A 25470-nucleotide genomic window follows, 5' to 3' on the forward strand; every position below is an offset into this window, starting at 1 on the left:
ATTTCAGTTATTAATTTGTTGATACTTTAAAATCAATAGTTGAAAGTTAATAATCAATAATAATCAATAGTTGATAGTTAAAAATCAATAAGTTAATAAAGTAGTTTGGGAGTAATTTTTAATATATCTTCTATTAAGATCATTTGTTTTTAAAATAATGTGTCGATTCCAAGTGAAAGTGATATTATGTTTTATATAATTAAAAATAGAGTTGAACGTAGTCGCTGCGGTCTATAAGGAGAGGTATTGAATGATTTCAATTGTCAGTTGGTCTGTGAGTACCCCGTTGAATCATGTGATTAGTTTACTTTTATATATTTAAGAATTCAAAGAAATCATAATATCGGGAAATAATTTGAAATTAATTTTTTTGGACTCTTTCACTGATTTAGGCAATTTAACGGTTATCCTTCGTAGGTTTTGTGATCTTGTACTAAAGGATACAAATGTTCCAGTGTATATAGCGAAACCTTAGGGGAAGTTGTGATTCCTGGTTCATCAGTTATTTTGATGTGTCACATTGAGGACAATATTTCATGAAATATGGAATATAAATGGAGTATTTAGTTTCGTTACAACATATCCAAGTTTTATGGATTTGTGTGAAATGTGTACTCTTTCCTTGACTTAATATTTTGCCGATAAATAATAAACTTAAGCAGCGGAGTAACAAAGTACTCTATTAAGTCTTTCCCGAACTGACTTCAGCTTTTTTTTCTCGTACTATAAACTTTGCTGGCCTTTGAGCTGTTGACTCAACGGTCAATAGACTTGTTCCTTGGACAAAAGGGCTATAAGTCTCTAGGCAAAAACATAGCCAGGAAACATTTTGGGGGATCCAGACAACTGTAATTTTCCCGTAGTGGACAGAGAGTAAAGCCCCGTTTTGTTCCTTGGAAAGTTCTTAACCTGTTTCTTTGTTGAGAAAGATCTTTCAGCAGTACTTGTCAGTAATATTGAGTAATTTAAATAATAATAGTCGTTTACTAAAAAATAAATTGAAAATTTGGGGAGTCCGGACCCCTTAGACACCCTCGCTGGCTACGTCCATGTCTCCACAAAGACCTTTGTTTCAAGTTCCTTTGATATTTTCAACTATATTGACCCTATTGATAATTCTCGTATATTTATTGGCTGAACGTTAGCAAAACCTAACAATTATTCAGAGGTTGCAAATTTCTGTCAATCCATACCCAGGATTATTTTGATAGCTAAATGCAACATTTCTACATAGGTGGGATTGAGTCTGACGATGGTGCATGTCCTTAAATAGGTATTTGCTCATGTTATCGTTACCGGAACCTGTTGCATGACTCATGGTCTGGCGTATTTTACTCCTACCTAGCTTATTTATTCTGTTGTTACTAAGGACCCAACAGGATCTTCTTAAAATTGAGTCGTTGTCCATCCGTCTGTCAGACTGTATGAAAAAACTTGTAAGGATGGTTCTATAAACATGAAACTTTATACAGATGGTCCTCTTGGCCCAAGGAAAAACATATTTTGAGGTCTACACGCCAAAGGCAGCAAATCTAGGAAAGTCACTAATCTAGGAAAAATTCACAATTATTTAAAAAGACTTTCGTAACGTTCTGTCAGATCCTGCGATATTCGTCGTATCGCTTTATTACGTCTGGGTTGTATTTTTATGTTGTTTTTTTTATTTTTTTACTGTAAGAATCGCTAAATATAGATTACAAAAATGTAGGCGTAAATTTGACGAATATCTAAAAAATATCTTGTCGTTCCTGTGGAAAAAAGCAGTCAAGATGGAGAAGGCCAACGAGTACAGCTAGTTCTTAACGAAAGGCTAACAGAAACCGCACTCACTTGAAGGCTCATAAAACGAGCAAACACGGTGAGGGGGGGCGTTGAGGGAGGGGGTTGTGGCCACCGGCAACATTGAAACTTAATGGGGTAAACACTGCCCTCTCCCCCTAACTGCGGGAATTTTGTTTCCTGAGTTCGTTTGCACCCGGACGACACAACAGTGTCTTAAAGAACGAACGAATAAAAATTAAAATAATTTATTCACACAATGGAACACAAAGGTTTTCTGTGCAATTCAAAACATCAGAATCAAAAGTAATTATAGAAAAGCAACAGAACAGAAATGTTTATACTATACAGTGTATACTAATGTATTGTGTATTGTATAATCTAAAGGTAAAATACAATACCTTTTTGTAACAAATTTAAAATTATTCCTACTATAAAAACAATCGGTCTAATCAAGACATGGTTATCACGAGAGCCTCTTGGAGACTCTAGAAAGCCTTCCCGATCAAGTAAGCCTTTAAGTTATTTTTGAAACTGTTGACATTGTTTATGAATTTTGATTGCATTTGGAAGTAAATGTATAATTTATGACCAAAATAAAAATGGATTGTTTGGAAAGGTTGAGTCTGAAACTGTCTAAAATTTGCTAATTTATGTGCCGTGTGCTATGATTATGATTTAAATTTTGAAAAAGAATTTTATTTTGAAAAACAAACATTGTCGAATGAAAAATTTGAAGGGAAGCCAAGATTAGGATCCCGCTGGATCGGAACGCTCTCTACAGCTCTCATCTGGTCTCATTCCCCAGACGACCCTCAACGCTTTCTTTTGAAGAGTAAATGTTCTACAAAACACTATACACATAAGAACAGCTTTTATGAAGGTATTTCATTAGAATATTTTAGTATATAAGAAAATATACAATACATTTGAGAAATAAACACATGCGAATCATTTAAATAGTACCAAAATTCAATCGCAAGTTATAGGAACTATCGCCCACGGACTTTTGATCGAACTGACCTGACCCTTGTTTAATATTCAAGAGAGCCCACTTCACACAATCCTCGCTGGTATATGTAGGGGAGGTTCTCACCCTTAACCTTTGGGTTTGTACAGCAGCTGGCTGGCTCTACTGAGCTTATAATGTGTTGTCTCAGGGTCAGTGAAGTAACGACAGTTAATTCATAGATACCTTATCTTTGATTGTTACATATAGTCATAAGAATTCAAAATTAAATATAAAGAAATATAATTTTTGTGCTTGGTTTGGTAAATTACTTCAACCCAAATTTAAAAATTATAACAATTATTAATAACTATTATTCACATTTATCAATGAATCTGTATAACATTCTATAATTTTCAGATATATTAATAAAGAAAAAAAGTTAATAATTTAGTAAAGATAAAATCTTGTATTTTGATGTAAATATTCAGTAGCCTATAGACAGCCCCCAAATATACGAGTAATCAGGGAAATTTGATATTTGTTTAGTATCACAATAAAATCGTTAAAATGGCATTTCTTAATTAATCTGGTGTTTATATTAAAAATTTTTAATCTATTATTTTTACCTATCTGAATAGATTTAGTTGTAGACTTATTCAATAATCAACAACAAGGATATTTTTACAGTTACAGATTAAAACAATAAGATTTGGCTTCAAGCTAAACATGTTGCTAAAATATTAGAATATTAAAATACTAAGAAAGCTGTTAAGTTCATCGTTGATAAAGACGAAAAATATCGCTGTTTTCTTTAAGAAACAAGCGGTCATTTAGAAAACAAGCATAAAGATAGTACATTTATCTATAACTATATAATTTTTCTCTAAATTTTACAAGGCAACAATTGCTATAAGCATATACATTTCTTTGTAAAAATGTGGACTTGATTTCGTTACTGTTGAAAATGAGCTCTTAAAAAACTAACAAACTTGTTAGTTAGTACTCAAAATATGGCTTTATTATATATATAAAACCTAAATTTAACTTTGTCTGTGTTTTTAAATTAGTAGAAAAATTTTATTTCTAGACTAGAAAACAGAATGTTCAAGATTATTTTATTTTTAAACATTTCAAAGCTAATAAAGGATTATACGAGTATATAGCAAAGGAAGAAATTGCAAACCTCTAAATCACATATATGTAATCTATTTAAAATACTTCATCTAATCTTGCAAACAAAATGTGCCTCGAAGTTACAAAATGAGGGTACGAGTTAGAATTTCAAAAGTTTTAAACTCAGACCTATGGCATACATTGTCCAGACCTAACACATTGTTTTAAAACTCTATTAGACACAAACATTATAATGGAGTTTCGTTTCAAAAATGTTTTACGATTTCAAACACGATTGAAGAAAACATAACAAAAATGGGATTTTACTAGTTCATCAAATCCAGTATTTTCTTTAAATTAAAAAGTAAAACAGAAACCATCGAATTCTTGATGTGCAATAAATGCACTATAAAACGATATGTCACATGAACATATTTAGTTAAACTTTCTCGCCCACAAAGCTTTGAAAAATAAACGTTTTTATTATATTTAAACCACGTGTCTATCTCTAACCTGTTTTGAGTGAGAACTAAAAAAACGTATTTTCTATTTTAAACATTTTTAGCTGACCAGTATTATTGCATTAGATTATGGTTATTACATGTTGCTCAATTCCACTCAATTCCACATGGCTGGCAGGCCTAAACACCTTAGTGGAAAGAAACAGTTCTGTGAAATGTTGTCAATAGTAAACCGTATCGTAAAAAGACTTATTTTCCTATAACTACGTTTTTACACTGTAAATTCACTACAAAACCTAGTGAATAGTTATTTTTTTGGATTGCAGCCATTTATACGCTTTAAACGTATCTATTTTTAAGTTTAAGCAGATTTTGAAAATATGTTCACAAGTCATGTAATTGTTGAATAAATTCATTGCAAAAAACTTTGGGGATGTTTCTTTAATGCTCTTTCTTCAGATCTTCATAATCCAAATTTAAATGGAAAATCCATACGTATCGTTCGTAGATACTATTTTACTACCATGCAATAACGACGATTGAAAAACTTCAGTGAAGTTTTCAGAAAATTTTCACGAATGGATTTACAGTTTAGGAATATTTAGAAAGTTTTTCTTTATACAAATAATTTTATTATAGCTAAGCTAAATATATTATAAATATCCCTTCCGACTCAGTTGGAAGAAAGGTAAATTTCACATCTCTAAATACAGCTCTAAGTACTTGGTGACCGTCATCTCTAAATGTCAAACTGAAGATGGATTACTAGTTTAGGTGTTTGATTTACACAACATTGATGTGACAATAACTTTCAATGTATTTATACTATATTAGCATATTTATATAGTACAAACTATTATAAACTCCGTATTCTTGAAATCTTACAAGAATAAAATTGTTATAAATGTCTTTGCAAAAATGTGGATTTGGTTTAGTTGCAATTAATCTAAAATTATGTTTGTAAACATATTCACTTATATAGGTTCAATTGTGCACTTCTATAAACATGAACGGCCACCGTCGTGAAAGATGATATATATACTTATCATTGAATCAGGTCTTTATTCTTCAGTTTTAAGATCTAGTAAAGGAAAAGATACTTAAAAGTGGGTTTCCAAAAGAAGTTAAATGTCTAATTAGAAAATTTTGTAAATATAAACTTAAAGGATAAGTCAAACGATGGAATAACGAAATAAAACATTCACAATTTGAACATAAATAAAAATCCCTACAAATAAAATTTAAATATAGAACATCGTGGTTTTAAAATTAAGTGAATGACAAAGAATGATATTTATAAAGATTTCAATAAAAGTAAAAAATATCCAGCACGGGCTTGATAATTCCCAAACGATTACAGGTAAAGCAATAAAATTTGGTACATCATTACTGTACCTACATTACTGTACATCACAAATATACTTTTTGAAGTCATTTTTTGTCAAGACTTTAAACATTTTTTCTGATCCGCAAGGAGTCAGAAAGAGATCTTAAAATAGAGCATAGGTCAAGTGGTACATCAAATTAAATATTTCTATTAGTAGAGTACAATGCAGTAAATCCGAATTGAAAAGGTTTATTCTTTAAAAAATTTCGTTTGTTGAAAGTTTGAAACATTTACAATGCAGGACCTGTTCTAGGTGGTTTAATATTCTTTCTTGAATCAAGTTGTAAAGTTAAACTTAGTAAATGAATACTGGAATTAAGAAAAGGCTGTTAAGGTAGTTTTGACTCTTTACATCCAATGAAGGATGGTCTATCAATACTATTTCAGTGTTCATTGTTAGACCATAAATTAAGGGACTGACTATTCTATCAAGATTTGCGCGTATAGGAGCATTTCGTTTTCGAATAAATTAGTATTTCTGATGCCATAACTGAGTTTGCCTTGCTGCCAATATATACATAGGTCATAAAAACATACATTGGTTAAAAAAAACTTATTTCCAGCTCTTATGATCTACTTCTGGCTAAGATATTTCCATTGCCATTCTATAATTTGGCACGTTGTCCTGATAAATAGAATATATATATATAAACTTAGGACTGAGAAGGCTACTTTGGCCAAAAAAGGCGTTTAAATTAACTTCCGATCTAATGTATTTACGGTGTATGTAATTATACCTAACCTGAAGTCTAATGTATTTTAAACCATTTTCTTTGTTATTGTTTTGGTAGCTTTTTGACCTGATCATATAAATCAGTTTTGAAATGATTAGCAATAACTTCCTTCATTCTGATTATAAATATTAACACCATTTAGATCCTCAGTGCATTGTAATACTTCTAAATTTAGGTATTGTCTTTCAAATTCTCTAAATCACTTTTAGTTTTGAATTATACGGCTAATTTAAATTCGGAAATGTTACAATAATGCAGTCTAAGTAAATTTCTATGTCTAATTATTAAATTATTTCTTACTGTATTTTAAGCTGTGTCACGGTTTCTTTATGCTCAGCTTCGGTAGTCAAATTCAGGATATTCTTGATGGACTGAAAAAGTACTATTATACCGAGAAATGGTACTATTAAAAAAATTCGGAAATTGTAAGTAATTCACAAAGTAACACAATAAAATACCCTGGTTTGGTTATAGCTTAGAAAGAACTTTGTTAATATAAAATACCGTCACCGTTCGCTTGGTGTTATCAGATTCATGGGACATAAAGTAAGAGGAATTTTCTGATAAATCAGGGAAAGGCGCTATATATTAACATATAGCGTGTCGGCTATCTGCGGTCCCATTACTTCAAGAAGCGGCTATCTTCGCTTATCAACGCGGTGCGGAAGAGTTTTATTACTTGCCGAACAAGTAGGGGGAAATAGAATCGTCTGAAATTGTTTTATGTTGATCGTGGTGGAAATTCTAATTGTTCCTGTTTAACCAATTCAATAGAGTTTTTCTTAAGTAGAAGAGACAGACATCTTTTGGCAGTTTTGTTCCTGAAAATTGAATTTCCATCGTCGCGTTGCCTCTTTAAAACATACACACACACACGCGCGCGCGCGCGCGCCATAAAAATACGTAGCAACCTGTATTGGCACATGGCTTGAAACAATTTCGAAGAAACATATTCGGCGAAACGAATTAAAAACATATCACAGAATTTAAGTACAAACAGTCTAAGAACCATTAAATAACTCCATTAGCTCGTCAGCAAACCAAAAATTACAAAATAGATTAAATTTCAGATGACAGTCAAAAACATTAATTTATTAAAAAATCATGTGTTTATCATTCTACCTCATTCATTTTTTATTGTCATTTTCTGTGTGATGTTCTATGTTTATTGTCTTCTTATAGCCCTATTTATAATGTTTTGTTTTATTTACAAAAGACGGTTTAAGCCGAAGTATAGAATTTTGTATTACTATCTTGCTATTTTTTATTTTAAAGAAATATATATATATATATTTAAAATCCTAAAATTTAAAGTTTATGTTTAGCGAAGGTCCGGTCTCTGGCGCTAGTTAATGTAATAAGTTACTTATCAATACTCTTCAGGGAAAAACATCCATAGTCTGGAGGCGAAGCCTAGTGAACAACTTTATAATTATTAGAACCGTTTATTATTCAACAAACAGAGAAAATTACCAAAATACTGAAAACTTAGTGGGATATATCAACCTTCAATTTAGTTCCAGAAGCTGGTGCAAAATTGGTCTAATTATGTAGTTTCAAGCGATGTATATACAATCATTAACTTTTTTGTGCGTATGTTTAAAAAAAATCCTTTTAACTCCATGAATAGACTTTATTCGTTCAGGTAGTTCCGAAACAAACATATCAACCGAACCCCCAAGGATAAGATTTTATTTGACTTGATTGCATTTGTAATAGTATAACTGGAGACAGAACCAATATTCCTTTTTTAGAAACAGCCTAGATTTGAATCGCCATATGTTGTGCTATGTGTCAGAATGTAATGAAATCTTATTTATAAACAACAATACCAGGTAGAAATAATGAAAAAAATGATGGGCTCGGAAAATTTCCCATCTTCAACTGACCCTTGTTTGATATGCAAGAGACCCACTTGACTTGACTATGTGTAGAGTAGTAGACCCATACAAAGTAGTGGGGAGGTTCTCACCCTTAACTTTGTGTTTGTACAGCAGCCATTGAGCCTTCATGTTCTCTTGTCGCCCCCCCCCCCCTCTCTCTCTCTCTCTCTCTCTCTCTCTCTCTCTCTCTCTCTCTCTCTCTCTCTCTCTCTCTCTCAAAATAAATTTGATTACGTTCAATTTATTAGTTCGTCAGTGATTTATTGACTACAAATATTTAAAAGGTTTAACACGTATTTTGATAAAAATTTACTTCTGTTTTGAAATATATTCATTTAATTATTTTTTATTTGCTCAAATTTTTATATTTCCGCCAACCGTTATCGTTGTACAACAATTCTGCTTGATACCTTAGATATTAAGGAATATGTTTTCATTCACAAATAAAGAAAATTTACATTTCTTTATTAGTTAAAGTAACTTTAAAAAATACTTTTTCTTAACAAAATATTACTTAGTTGTAAGTAAAGGAAAAATATAATAAATAAAACATGTCACTCCCTCCAATCTATTTTTCATATACATATAGTTGTGTTTAGAACTGCCCATAGGAATTTATATGTTAAGTATTAATATCACTAATGAAATTAAAAACTCTTTATGGTATAAGCCTGAATTTAAAATTCGTTATTTATAGTCATATCAGCATGAAACTTCAAAACAGAGTAGTCATGCATCTCATTGATAAAAATCGATAAATTATTTTACAACTAACACCTCTAAGATGGGTTGCATTTTTATTGCTACAAAACACACGTTTTATTTAGCACCAGATTTGCACGTACGCGAAATCAAAATATATCTCTACAAGATAAGCTAAACACCAATTACGCAACAAAGATTCCGGGTTTTAATCCTTTCGGAAACTTTCCTGTTTCACATTTGTTATTAGATATCAAAGAAACTTTCAAAAGTCGTCTACACTAGATAAGTCTGTGACAACCTCTAAAACCGAAATGCAGTCACTGCCGAAATCTTGTTTCCTAATTTGTTTATTAAAATTTACAAGTGTTTTGTTCACTATCAGAAACAAGGATAAAGTCACTAGACCATGTTTCGCTAAGTATAGAATGATGGGTGTCCCATAAAAGGGACATGCACCCATAAAAGGGCCATACCCATGGAAGGGACATGCACCCATGGAGGGACATGCACCCATGAAAAGGACTTGCACCCATGAAAATGATATGCACTCATGAAATGGTTAGGCACCCATTAAAACCATTAAAAGGACTTGCACCTATGAAAGGGACATACACCCATGGAAGGGACTTGCATTAAACTCGATCTTCCCTGTGTATAAATGAAGTCTCATGAGTGATGGAGTTCGCTGACGCTCAGACAATTTGTCGAACCTTATTTTCTTTATATTCAACGACATTTATATTTATAGATTCGTTTTTATGTATTGTTTTAATATTCCACCATAACAATTATTTTAATGTTTGCAAAATAATAATATTTTACATCATGAACAAATCTGTGCTACTTAAATTAAGTGTTATAACTTACCTTCACTAGATGCCAAAAAATATTCAAAACTGTCATAAAATTAATGTATTGATTTTTCTAATTATTGGACGTTTTTCCAGAGATTTTACACTATTCAGTTATTCAGATTTTCTAAATTTGTTGACTTCGGTTCTCAGAACACACTGTTTTTTAAGCATCCAGATGACTGAAACGTGTACCAAATATTTTGTATTAAATACAACAGTACATATTAAATGTAATATTCATTGCCTGAGCCGTAGCGAAGCCTATCAATCGGGCGCTGAGAACATTTAATTCTGTTTGTCTGTCTGCACGATATTTAAAAAACGAATTGGTGTGTACCGAATGACGATAACACATGGGGGTGGTGACTTCTGAGGTCGTAGTAATAAATACTCGAATTGCAAAGTTTACTTATAAGTTGAATTTAATCAGTGAAACTTACAAGCACCACTTTTAGTTGTTAAATTAGATGTTTGCCTTGCCACGTTGCTGCCAATTAGAGTACAAGAACTAAAAATGTATATCTGATAGGTGGTCCTAAAATATCCAATGTTCTATGGAATTATGCCTACGATGTTTTACTTTATAAAACATTAAGATTTCACTTCCCTTCGCAATATGTAGACTCAAAACCCTGGCGTCGGCGTCTTGGCACGAGACATTGAAGCTGTAGTCTAGGAACGGTTATTTCTAGTCGGTGATTACTAGAAGAGGAGTAGAAGTTATGAAAATGGTAGCAATCTACTCAAACAATATGTGAGATACGTGATATACGTGAGATACGTGAGATCCGTGAGATACGTGATCTCGCCTAAAACAAATTCGCGACGGTATTAGCCATTTAATGATACAAAACACTTATTACAACAACGTGCTCGTCAGAAGGACGACGCCACAACTTGTATCTATTTCAATCAAGCAAATAAAAGATCTTCAAGGGTAAGTTACTTTACTATTTACAACTTTACTTTACGTTACATTCATTTTTATATGTTTGGCATCAAAGGGCTAATTTAATAATACGAAAAGATAAATTTTACTTAAGGACAGTGGCGTCGGGCCGGGGGGGCACGGGGGGCACGTGCCCCCCCCAACATTATGCAAAAAAAGAAAAAAATAATATAAATTATCTTTAAATTACGTATATGTATACACTAAAAGTTACGAATGAATAACTAATATAGATCCCCCGTTAGTCTATTTTTCTGTATGCATCTAATTTGATTCTGTGTGTGTAAAGTATGCGCGTGTTTACAAACTAAATTTACAAGTGCCGGTGAGCCGACTCTGGCCGGTTGCGCCCGAGCTGGAGCAGCCGATCGAATGCACCCGAGCCCAGCCGACGCCGGCCGAGGGCCTCCGAGCATTGACGACGCCTGGCGAGGGATATCATACCAGCTCAGTGCGCGTGTGTTGTGTTGTGTAGGTGGTCGCCACGTTTTTATTCGTTCAATAAGCTTATTGTTACTAGCTGAGCTGCTATTGTTTGTGTAATTTTTGCGGATGTTCGTTTGTTATCATGTCTAAGAAACAGTCCTCTGTACTAACATTCTTTAAAAAAAACTTGGAAATTCAAGTGAAAGTGTAAATGAAGATAGACATTTAGCGGGAAAGTAGCACTGGAGGTAGCGTTGGTGATGAAATCGCCATCTTGTTTACGCCCAGATCGTGATGCTTACATTCCAGGGCGAAAGTAAGATCCTTCATTGGGAGTACAAAGTGCAGATATTGTAAAAGGAGCATTTCAGCCTGTTGATTGTTTTAAGGTAAGCAAGATTCAATCCAAATCGAGGCAGTTCAAAGAATCCTGGTACAGTGAATTTAATTGGGTCGAATATAGCCCCATTAAAGACGCTGCATTTTGTTACCCATGCCGACTATTTTGTCAACATAAGTCTGGTCGCGGGGGAGGAGTCATTCACTAAACTGGGCATGAACAATTGGAAGAAAGCTTTGGAAAAAATTCAGGAAACATGAGAATAGTGAAATGCATCAAAAATCTAAACAGTTTTCTCAATGAGTATAGAAAAAGCAGGAAGGCACGGTAGCAGAATTCGTTGTCCTCGGCACATACTAAAAATGGTTGAGATGAATAGGAGGTATTTAAAATTCATAATTGAAAAACATCCTATTCCTTGGAAAACAGAATCTTGCCTTAAGAGGACATGATGAGAGTACTGCTTCATTTAACAGGGGGGGAACTTTATAGAACTGCTACAACTGAGATCTACTCAAATGGAGAGGAAGGAATCCAAACATTAATGAAATCCCCAGTCCATTCATACAAAAGTGCCCAGGTACAAAATGAGATAATAGATTGCATAAAAAGTGAAATGCTTCAACAAATTGTCCAAGAGGTGAGTGAGGCTTTGGCCTACTCAATTATTTGTGATGAAACTACGGATATTTTCAACCCGTGAACAGCTAGCTTAGCATTTGCATTCGATACATTACTAAAATAGATGGACACATTAAAATCAATGAAAGGTTTTTGGGCTTCGTTGATGTGTCAGACACTACTGGTGAAAATTTACATCACACTATTAAACAGTATCTGCAGCAGTTGGGTATATAAGCTTAAATAAAATGCACGGCCAGGCATATGATGGAGCTAGTACATGAGCGGCAAATTCAAAGGTGTTGCCTCAAGGTTCCAAGAAGAAGAAGAGCCTAAAGCTTTGTACACACACTGCCATGCCCACTTGCTTGATCTGGCTGTTCAGAGATTTTGTGAAGAAATATGACAGCTTCGGAATTGCTTATCCATAGTAAATCACCTGTATAACTTAATTAATGCATCAGCTACAGGTTTTCAATATTTGAATCAATATGTAAGCAAAGCGGAGAAACAAAAATGAAAAGACTGGTGAGCTTGTCTCGAACTAGATGGACAGTTCGACACAAAGCAATCCATGTAATTCTAGAGCAAGCTCCCTGAAGTGTACGAAACTTTGGGAAAGTTATTGCAAACGATGTATCAAATCGTAAAATTGCAGCCGAAGCTGATGGTCTAGCCAAACAAATCAGCACATTTGAATTTGTATTCAGTTTAAAACTATTGCACAGCGTTTTGAGTCAGACTGATATACTCTCCAAAGAACTGCAGAGTGAATCTCTTGACATTTCTAAGGTTTTTGCAAAAAGTTGAATCAGTCATTGACTGTTTTAAAACTGGACAGAAATGATGATGGCTTTATTCAGATGTGGGAATGAGTCAGAAGAACAGTGTAACAAATATGGTATGAAAGGTTTGTCAGTTGAAAGGCCTTCACTACCACGCAAACGGAAGATTCCGAAAAAACTTGAAGCTAGTAGTAGCTCTTCAGATGCTGCATTTCATCAATCACCTGAACCTGAACCTGAACAGATGTTTTAAGACTTGGCATTTACTTTGCTGCTTTAGACACAGTAATTGTAAACCTGCAATCTCGTTTTTCCAAGAACGATTATGATAAAATCAACTGCATTGCCCAGTTACTATTTTAATTGGACGAAATTGACAACAACGCTGTTATGGCAATCCAAAAGTTTTATAACTTGTCTTCAAGTTTCTCTGTAAATCTTAAGTTTTTTTCACTGTTTATGCAAAGAACAATTTTGTCAAAACAGACAAAGCAACCACAAGAATAACGTTCCAAGAGTTGGCTGATTTTTTTATTGAGAATGATCTTCAAGCCAGTGCACCCAGATGTTTGGCAGCTACTAGAAATATCACTTTCGTGGCCTATCACAAACAGCAAGCGCAGAAAGAAAGATCGTTTTCTACACTACGAAGGCTAAAGGACATTTCTTCGAAGCACCATGACAGAAGACCGCTTAAGTGGGCTTGCCCTGATGTCTATTGAGCAAGAATTGACGTCTGAATACATGAAAGATAAAAAACTATATCTGTTTAGTTGACAGATTTTCAAATCTAGCGGATAGGAGGCTAATGCTTCATTAGAAGTAACGAAATTGGTTCGTTGGAAAACCATTACTGTAGTTCTGTTCCACCTTAAAACTTTGTCTTGTACACAAATTTGTTTTTTTTGTGTTTATAAATGTCCTTGCAGTTATGTCTAGAATAGAATAAACTTGTATAATTTGAAATTGAGTCTTTTTTACAATCCATCAATTATAGTAAAAATTGATTAAAACCAATGTTTAACAAAAATACCACATATACTTTACTTTAGGTCTTAAGTGGTAGTTTTCAAAAAAGTTTCCACGGGACACCCCCCCCCCCCCGGAGACCCCGTGCCCCCCCCCCAAATTATTAGGTCACGCTACGCCTATGCTTAAGGACATGGCGCGCGAGGTCTAATCGGTCACGTAGTTGGGCTGCTACAAAGGGTTAGAATAAAATATTCATACGCGTGCCAAATAGGTAGTTACTCCGGCGATAATTTAGTTCCGGAACATTGGATAAAAAAATAATCTTAAATTGTACTGGCTGACTAGGTTGTGAAATTTACATTATATAAAATCTAATTAACTAATTAACGGTACAGGTGTATAGACTTGAAATTTTGCACGAAGTGTGCTTCATTTCTATATGAAGAACACTAAGTTCGATCATTTCCGTGTCAATTCATGAGATTTGGCTGAGCGTCAGCGAATATTTTTAACAGAATAAATACATTTGTAAAAAAAAAACTCAATACACGCACAGGAGATTCAATCGTGTGACATATTCACACGTGTATGCTAACTTTCCAAAAACTTACAGAATCATTTTGTAGCTCGATGTGCACACATCTATGCTTTAAACACTGATATGGCACACAGTTTAATGAACAAAAATCTGAATGTATAATCTGGCAAGCTATGTCGAGAAAGATTTCATGTGGAGACTTTTTATAAAACTTCAATTTGCGGAAAGCGGTTTAGCAAGTTTGCAACTTCTGGTTCTATAATAGAAAATTACCGATCAGTCGAGTATCGTTATTATTCATGAAATATAACAAGATATGTCCCACATTGAACATCATAAATCAGCCCAAGTTGTCACATCACACGATATTGCATGTCTACGTGTGCATACAGCACATACCTGAGTAAACTTCCGGTGTCCTCAACCTTTGACCTGTTATTTAAATGTAAACACTTGTGATCGAACTTTCAATTATTTCATGCTATCGGCTATAATTTAACAAAGAATACAACACCCCACGTGTTGTGTAACACGCTCGGCTGAGGTTACATGCAAACTTTCTTGTCTATACCCATTTCTTTCTTGAGATATTTCGGAGAGACAGACACACAGACAATAATACAGACAAATTTACGGGTAGGGTACGATAAGCGGACCCGGTTTTTTATATCGCAGAATATAGTCATCAATACGTATTCGCATATCAAATCCTAGGCTATCAATCGATATAAAAGTATCTATAGTCCTCAATAACAATCATATGTTTTAAATTAAAATATGAATTTAAAAATTATTATAACCAAAATTAGGAAAACTGAATACGACCATATTTGCTCCTCTCACAATTACAGTTGTTTCTTTCCCACAAATTTCACATAATGGGGTTTTCAGTACGAGTCCAACATGTTGAAGCCACGAAAAGCATGTATTATCTTTCAAAGCAATGTCGAGTAGTTTTCTAAAATTGACTGCCATTTTTAATAGTTAAAATTACTTATGTAAAATTGAAATATTACCCTTCGTGTATTATTTAAAAGTGTTTACAGCTGTTGATATAGATTATTTAAATTAATAGTTCAAAATAATTAATCAATATTATTATCGTATGATTATATCGATGGTTATGATTAAGTAATATCGTTTGCCAATTTCGATATAAAAACCGGATCCGCTTATTGCACCCTACCCAAATTTAAAACCCCCGCGGACAACTCATTCATTTATTACTTAAGTCACTCTTGTCTACCGTACATATCAATGAATGTCCATGCAAAATTTAAGAGTTTACTAACACAATGATATCTTTCTCGATGAGTTACAGATAAGTTAGGTTATATGTGCTACTATGTTAAAATTCCATATTATTGTAAACTTAGTTTCTTTACAAATCTATTTATTTTGTGATTTTCTCGATGCCATCATGGTTACCCATAATACTAATTTAAAAACTTCGCTGACGCTCAGCCTAATCCGATAGATGCATCCTAGTGGGACACTATACAGAAATGAAAATCTTCACTTTCGTTTTTTTCCAGGGATCTTGCGGATGGACAGATATAAATGAAATTTTTTAGGTTTTTGAGTCTCATAGGCTACGCATCGCTAACCCAGCCAATTATATCTGTTACAATTAACTGAACACCCTGTATAAATGTAGCCTTTCGTAATACACATGGAGTATATTATATCTCGAGTTCTAACTAGATGAGATCGCAATGACAGTAGTGTTTTAAAATATTCAACCTTAAAAAACAAATCAAAACAAAATTAAGGCACTAAACTATAAAGAGTAATTTAGAAATATTATTATTATAGGCGACTCCCAGGTTTGATCCCAGCCCGTGGCTGGGTAGGCCGGGCTATAAATCAAGAAGCTTCCTCACGAGGTTGAGACCGGAGATAGCGAACACGCTATATGTTAATCTATAACGCCTATGTCTGATATTTATCAGAAAATGTTCCCACTTTATACCCGTAGTCAAATACTGGCTTCCGAGCGCTCTATATACTAGCATGCGATTTAGAAATTACCCCCTGGGGTTTGTAGAATAAACTAAATCATTCAACTGTTGCACAATCAATGTTTGTTTACAGTTTGTTATTGACGATGGAAGGTTTGAAAGGATAACAGGATTTCAGACATTTTCATCGTTATATGTTACAAAAGGTATAACGCGACGTTTCGAGGTTTGGATCTATCCTCTTTTTCAGGTATGCGAGTTATTAATACATACAAAAATGAAGAACTGAAAAAATAAAAGAAGGGAAAGTAAAGAGTTCAAACATACCCAAATATTGCTTGGAGTGACAACGCCTGGACTGGACTGCAGTTAAATGGCAGTTCAATTGCATTAATTAAGTCAAAACCTTAATAAAGTTAAATTAATTTTTTACTGGGTTGAGATAGAATGATCTAGTCTTCTCTTTTCTCCTTCTTTTATATTAAGACCTTTCAAATGATGGGTCACTTAATGGGCCTTTACATTTAAAAATGTTGAACTAGCACATTATATATTTACATTAGCTAGCTCAATTGTTGGTTACCACAGTGCAATTGATTTGGGTTGAAAAATATTTATATGTTAAATACAAATCCCTTTAAAATAAATGTCCTAAATACATTGAATCTAATATTTTGTAAGATACAACAGACTTTATGTTCATCGCAGTATGACTCATAACTAGTTAACTGTTTGATTTGTCATCCAACTCTGCCTCTCATCCTAATTCTCTTGCTCATATTGATCCTAATATTGTATAAGATACAGCAGACTATATTTATCACAATATGACTCATAACTAGTTAAGTGTTTGATTTGTCATCCAACTTTGCCTCTCATCCTAATTCTCTTGCTCACGTTGATCCTAATATCGTATAAAATACAACAGACTTTATATTTATCACAATATGATTCATAACTAGTTAAGTGTTTGATATTTGCAATCCAACTCTGCCTATCATCCTAATCCTCCTGCTCGTATTGATCCTAATATTGTATAAGATACAACAGACTTTATATTTATCACAGTATGATTCATAAATAGTTACGTGTTTGATATTTGTCATTCAACTCTGCCTCTAATCCTAATTCTCCTGCTCATATTGATCCCAATATTGTATAAGATACAACAGACTTTATATTTATCACAGTATGATTCATAAATAGTTACGTGTTTGATATTTGTCATTCAACTCTGCCTCTAATCCTAATTCTCCTGCTCATATTGATCCCAATATTGTATAAGATACAACAGACTTTATATTTATCACAGTATGATTCATAAATAGTTACGTGTTTCATATTTGTCATCCAACTCTGCCTCTCATCCTAATTCTCCGGCTCATATTGATCCTAATATTGTATAAGATACATCAGACTTTATATTTATCACAGTATGATTCATAACTAGTTACGTTTTTCATATTTGTCATTCAACTCTGCCTCTAATCCTAATTCTCCTGCTCATATTGATCCCAAAAGTGGTTCGATTTAAGCTATGTATTTTTGCGTCATGGCGGTATCCACATAGACAGAGTTTTCAAGCTAGTAGTATGAACTGGAAAAGTGGCTTCAGGAGGTGACCACGTTTTAATCAATTTATAAACTACATAAAAACGGCTTTTCTAACAAATTTGTTAGTAAAAACTTATTTTTTATAGAACAATAAAAATATGTGTTATACCCTTCATATACATGTTTCATATACATACCGTAAACAATGCATAGCTTCACCAAGTTTTCACACTTTGCGCTATGGGATGTTTATGTTTACATGTTAAGTTACAAAACATACTGCTATCATATAACAGGTCAAAGGTTAAGGACACTTTTAAATATTAGACATATGGTTTGTGTTTACACGTAGACATGCAATATCGTGTGATGTGACAACTTGGGCTGATTTATGATGTTCGACGTGAGTCATATCTTGTTATATTTCATGACTGATGACGATACTGCACTGATCGGTAATTTCCTATTATAGAATCAGAAGTTGCGAACTATTATTACTAAACCGCCTTTTCACTGATACGCTATTGCTTAAAACCAGTGTTCATTTTAAATTACAAAAAATAAACCAGTTAATACATGTCCAAATTAACACCAAATTAACTCGACAGATTCGGCTTGAACAGTGGGTAATTTTGTTTGTTTGGTAGGAACAATGTTAAACCGAAAGGACCTGTCTTATTAAACTCGTGGGTTTTACAAACATCTTATAGTAGTTGTATTTTGAAATATATATTTTATAATAAATTATATATATATATATAAATAAATAAGTATATATTATTATGTAATTTATTAGTAATCGTTCTTTATTGTCTGTAATGCATAGTACATTTTGCTCTCAAGTTACAAAATAAATAATATAAGTTAAGACAATCAATTTAACCAGACTCATGCCTATGAAGAATCTTCTGACATGAAGGACAATTTTTATAATAAGGCAAAGCCTCTGTATCTATTACATTATTATTCATGAATATTCACGTGCTGTATATTAGTCAGCCAGCTCTGGTTCTGAGCTTAACCCTTTTCACAACATGTATCTATTTAGATACATGTGAATAGATACTGTGAAAGATACTGTGTCCACTCTCATTATTGTAACTCACTTACTATATATTGCCAAGAGTTAAAGTAGCTATCACAATATCTGGTTTCATCAGCTAGCTCAATTGCTGGCTAACGTGGTGCTATAGATTTGAGCTTTTAAAATGTTTATATCTTGAATTTATAGTCCTTTAAAATAAGTTCCCTAAATGTAGTCATTTTAATTTTTTGTAATAAAGAATAAACTTTGTATTTGTCAAAGTATGATTCGTGATTAGTCACGTGTTGGATATTTGTCATTCAACTCTGCCTCTGGTCCTTATCCCCCCTGCTCATATTGATCCTAATATTGTATACAAAGACACAGACTGTGTATTTGTCACAGTATGATTCCATGACTTCTCCATGTTTGATATTTTTCTTCCAACTCTGGCTCTGTTCCTAATTTTACTGCTCATATTGATCTTAATATTGTATACAAAACTACAGACTTTGTGGTCAATCTTTACGTTGACTTGTTTGACCCATTTACAGAGTCATCCTGTGGAAACAAAAATGTATTAATAATTTTGGATCACCATAGTAAGTATGTTTTTGTTGTATCCGTTGGGAGATGTGAAGACTCAGTCAATTACTAAAGTGTGGGACAATATATTGCGGTTCACAGCTTTTCGTATTGTAAAACATTGGTAAGTGACAATTTGCAGTGTTTTCGTAGTCTATAACTTAAAGTATTTATGATTTACAATGGTACAACACGCCAATCCTTTACCCCCTTTTCACCATACAAACTTATGTTCAGAAATTTGCCAAATTCTTTAATCACAAACTTGTTGGAAATAAACGATTTTATTCAGGGTGATATGTAGAAAGCAAGTGATCGCGAACGTCCCCAAAAAGCCTTCGTTAAGCTAAAGACTCAAGAAAGAAGTGTTTACAATGTTATCAAAAATGAACACCCTCTCTGTGTTGAGAGCGAAGTATACTTAAAAACTCAGTTTCAACTCAGTTTTAAGTAAAGAAAACCCAACAAGTTTCAAGCAAACTTGTGTAATTCTTTCTGTGGTTCTTACTAAACTATTCACAAAGTAACTAAAGCAATAAATAATTCAAGATGTAAATGATGTGGATGTCATCAGGAAAGCTCATGTGTCACAATTAAAACTGAAAAAGTAAAAAGGGGACTTCATGAACAATACACCATCTTTCTGGTTTATATTTCTCTTGCAGGTAATAATTATATTGTCAGAATAGATGTAACAGAGATAAAAAGGGAAATACGACTTTAAACGAGAAGGTGACGATGTGATAACTTCAAAATTAATCACAGAGTTAAGTAAATTAAACTCAAGTAAATGAATAATTTACAGATATTAATTATATCCCAGATAAGCCACTGGTCACAGCGTAATTGGTCACCATAGTCCAGAATATTCATGTACTGTCCTAAGAAAGTGCTCGGCTTTGTCTGTTTTAACAAAGTCGAACTTATTAAAACTCTGGCAGGAAGGTGGAACTTTCCTTTACAGCGAAGTTGCTGAAGTTCCTACTCCAGTCCGAGAGAATACTTAAGCAGAGTTTGTAATGTCTCATGCATTCGTAAGGTTTCCACGAAGTACATCTCAAACGCTGTCATACGAACGAGGTTTTTATCGGCATTCCATGTAATGATTGTAAGGTCGATTTTCCCATGAATATAAATTTAATAACAGTGATATACTGTTGGTTTTACAGAAATATTCTAGATAAGAAAAGTTACTACGTATTGAGTTTCAAGCCGTTGTCATCAATGAGGAGGGGAGTCAAGCTTGACTTGAGGATTGCTTTTTCGCTGTTTAAGTCCAAGTTAAATAGGCTTCATAGTCACCAGAGACTACATTCCCCCATCAGCGTTAAAGACTAGTCTTTAAACTGAACAAGCAGAATATTTCCCCAGAGTCACGTGATTCTCCCTCCTTCCCCTCCTTCCGACAAATACTTTCCCTCAAGTGTGAGTTTCCCAGAGTGTTCTTAAGGACAAAGATGTAAAGGGTCTTTTCACACTCTTAAAACTTGTCACCTGCAATACTAGCTAAAATTATTAAACGTTGGGTTTCGTTTCTCTGCTGTCTTTTACCTACTTTTTACTCGATTACAATTGTAAATAGTTTTTGGCTGATTAACCACATAGTTAGGTAGTAAACTTGACTTATAGTTAGCAATTTTGAATGTAAATGACATTAGATTGCAGTATTTTCTTGCAGCTTCGAAGACTTTCCGGACACGGGAGTAGATTTTCTAATGTCATAGGTGGAGTATTTGTCACAGGATCAGTCACATGCAGAATGCATATTGATCATGTGTGAGAAGATTTATTCTCTGACCCATGGAGTAACACCGGCAATTTAATTAAGATATTTTCTAATGATCCAAAGGCGCAGTATTTCTTACAGAATCAGTCGCATGCATGTTGATCATGTGTGGTAGACTATTCTCTGACCCAAAGAGTATTAGAGGCTATTTAATTCCTTATTTTTGAATTTCCTTTCATCACTTCAAAGAATGGCTTCATTTTCGGAACCTAGGGTGCCAAAATATCTACCAACCAATTGAGTCAGGATATCAGGATATTTTTCATAAAATTATACATAAGAGTAACATTATCTCGTCTCCCCATGGTTTTTAACGGAATTTACGTGCTTGTTTGGTTTCTTCTTGGTAGGAGCTAGTACTTTTCTAACTTGATATATCAGTGCACTAAAGTTAGATGACGGCTTCCTTGTTACCCCACGCCATTAGAGTATGTCCCTAATGGTAATTTATTGGTTGGGTGATTCCACCCCAATTTTGGAATAATGGCAGCCTTAGGTAACTGCGGTCTAATTCGGTATGCTCCATCCTTAGCCCCTTACGGACAACAGTTCTTAGCATTGTTCTTAGGATTGTGAGCATGACGGTTATCGCAACCCATTGACTCAAGGTAACTGCACGTCTCCAATGTCTACAGGGTTCCAATCACTGTAATATGGTTCGGCAACGAGTCCACTTGGGAAACTTTCTGTTGTATGCATTAATTCAAGAAACTTCCCACTGATAGCACTTCTCAACAATGTCTTCTTTTTGGAAGTTCTAATAATAATAATAATAATTTTATAGCAGTTTGACAATATGTACATTGTATTGCAAGCGTCATTCTTTTTAGCTCATATAGCTAAGGCATTCACACATACATTCAAACATACATAAGTGATCATTCATTCTCTCATTCAGTACTATTAGGACCGTCAGACCCGCACAGAAATTAGAGATTAATTATTCCAGCAGCATGTCAAGAACTCATCGACAGATAAAAAAAACGCAAAAACGGTAAAACGCATTTGACGCCAAAAGGTGTTTCAACAGAGCTTTGTAATGATTAAAATTTTGAGTGCGTTTTAGATCTTCTCACCAGGAGCGAACAAGGTCTTAAATTAATTAAATGTAGTACTGTTCATTCATGCAATTGGTGAGGTCTAAACAAATTGGTATCTATCACGTAAAGCTATTAAATCCTGACGGAACAATTTTTCTGCCCGCAGCCATCACATCCCTGTGCGGCTCAGCGACTCGCCCAAGGTGTCCCAGACGTGGCTGCAGGTGGCGCGGTGGTGCGGCAACACCACGAGACTTGTGCTGGTCGCCGACAACGACATCTACGTCCGCTACTCACCGGTCAGCAACACAGACTTCCGCATCACAGCCACCGGTCAGCCCAGCCTCCTCTACAATGGCGTCCCGGACTGGCTGTATCAAGGTGAGCCATCGTGCACTCTTCGGTTTTCCTGTATGTATTAGCTATAACCCTTTAAAGTAGTCTTTTAAAATAGGTAAAAGATCCAATGAGCAAGTTCTCGTATAGTTCTGATGCGCATCTGTTTCGTACATGAGAATCTGTGAGTATATTTTTTCTCTTAGGACAAAAAGCTTGCTAATTGCACATAGTCCTATAAGGACCTTTGCGCTGCTTCCGGAGTGACAGGATATTCTGGATGGGTAAGGTTGAGGTAGGAACCGCCTCCTATGGAGATCCACGAGGAAGAATTAGGGAACTAAATCTCAAAGTCATGTCCTCCCGGAAGAAGGGGAGGCCAGCTCTGAACCAGCCTCTCCGGTCAAAGCAGGCAGAGGGTGGAACACCCTTGTTGAGGCTAGCAAGAACCTTTGACAATTAGGAAACGAACCCCCACCAACTCCAACAGTCATCTCCCGCAGTGGACTAGACCTATCGAATTAAACTTGCACCCTAAAATCTCGACATTTGCGGTTAGTGACAGGTTGACAAGATTTAAGTGACATCGGTTCTTGTTGTGCCCAGTGCGGGTTCAACTTAAAGTTAAACTATAAATAAACTATCCTTAAGTGATCCCCTACTTTGAGTATCAGCGTCACCATAATTAACGGTTAACTCTCACATTCCATCCCCTTTCTCTCTGCATGTTTCCAGTTTGCCGGCTATTTTAAAAATGTGTTAAGGAATTATAAATATCAGAAAAGAGGTGTTCTTACTCTTCTCCTTTACTCAATTTCTATAAAATAAGAAGAAAATAGTTATTCACATAACCATCAAGACATTCAAACAAATCCAAATTGTGCTTAAAACTGCTATAAATTTGTATCAAGCATTTTTCCTCACCTACCCAAAATAAATTTTGATCCCCAGTCTACAGAAGTCCCAAACATATCCTCACTTAAGTACGACATAAGACTAAGAGTAAGCTCATGATTTGAAACAGCGTATAGAATCTGGAAACAAGTTGTCAGAATTATAATGAAGAGAAACTTCCAAGGGATTGGATTTCTGACTTTACATGTTGGAAATGATCCTTTGCTAACATGGTGAGGCGGAGATATACACCTTTAAGAGACTTCAGAGGCGGGAACAACTTTTGCGCTCAACAGCCACAGAACAAAAGCTTTTGAACTACTGTCATCAACAAGTTGGTGTCAGTTTAATCAACGAGCTCCCTGACAGCATGAAACAAATTACCAACTCCAACCAGTTCAAAACTCGATTGAAACACGTATTGTTGTCTAAGAAAGTCTATTCTGATATCTCTAGATTGGTTGCTGGAACTTTTCTTAAAATCACATGAACACCCAGAAAGATGAGGTGGAAATGTCTTGATGCCTTGGAAATGTCCATGAACAAAGATGTCTGTGTGTATGAATTTAAATAAATGAGCAGATAGACTTAATGATTAATCTGTTTGACATTTTGTAAAAATGTTGACTATTGCGATAGAACTAGTGCCCATTTAAATATATAGATATTATTTAACTAAATTATAAGAGCTTATCACACAAAGCAATACAATGTTCCACAGTGCACCAATATAAACCTGACTGTTTGTATAAACCTAGACCAATTGTCTAAAATAGAGCAAAACGTCTACCCGTAAAGTTTATAACTTTATAAGGAAAAGTCGATAGGACGAGAATGACTACCATTAAGATCCAATCTAGTTGTTAACTAGAGAAATTCAATGAAATAACTCCATTTGAAACTGGTTAGCTAAGGTTTTATCGTAATAGGCTTCTACAATCTAAACAACGACAAGAGATGAAACTAGGAAATTACCCGGGTGTAATAAACAAAAGAGTAAATAGTTGTTAGTATTTAGATAGAAAATAGAAACAGAGTCTGCGAGAATTCCAAGTTATAACCATGTAACTTCTACAGAACTTAGTACCTGCTTATTATGATTATAATTAATATATTCTTTCCAATTCAGGATATAATTGGCTGAGTGTTAAATAGATGTGTTCTAAAAAACACACAAATAGCATATGAAAGGATAACAGGATTTCGGACATTTGCCATCGTTATAGGTTATTAAGGGTGTAACCTTCAAAACAAAATTTGTATATGGTTTAGAAATTCAAGTGTTCTGCATTTTATTTATAAATTAAGAAAAAGTAAATTTATAAAAAGTAAACAATTCTGCATACCTTGGTTTTTATTCGGAATCCAATCTAAGAAACGGATTATAATGTTAGTTATAACTGTACACTTATTGGTAGGTAGCATAATTAAATAAAAATTATAATGTGTTTAAGCCGGTGTTAAAAAAAATTATAAAGTATGGAAAAGACACGATTCCAAAATGTAACCCTGAAGTGTAAAAGGTTTCCTCTCGTTGCGGCTAAGGTAACGTGCGGGGACGTTTAACGTCTAGACGAGTTCACAGACACACACACACACACACACACACACACACACACACACACACACACACACACACACACACACACACACACACACACACACACAGGATACGGAAAATCAGCCACAGCAAAACATGGTTCAAAACTAAACGTGCCTCATTTAAGAAAACGAAAGTACTTGCAAAACTTACCTAAATTATCCAAGGATAATAGAAACCTTATCCTCTTA

The 25470-nt window shown here is 34.2% G+C and overlaps 1 protein-coding gene across 1 annotated transcript in view; it reads left to right on the forward strand.

Annotated features, from left to right (window-relative positions):
• LOC124364237 (inactive dipeptidyl peptidase 10) overlaps window positions 1-25470 on the forward strand; it is a 246795-nt gene that overhangs the window by 183449 nt on the left and 37876 nt on the right. The window contains exon 7 of the mRNA XM_046819563.1: window positions 22616-22830. Within this exon, the coding sequence (XP_046675519.1) occupies window positions 22616-22830 (215 nt within the window). The remainder of the gene's footprint in view (window positions 1-22615; window positions 22831-25470) is intronic.

Source organism: Homalodisca vitripennis, chromosome 6 (assembly GCF_021130785.1).
Source record: "Homalodisca vitripennis isolate AUS2020 chromosome 6, UT_GWSS_2.1, whole genome shotgun sequence".
Classification (NCBI taxonomy): Eukaryota; Metazoa; Arthropoda; class Insecta; order Hemiptera; family Cicadellidae; genus Homalodisca; species Homalodisca vitripennis.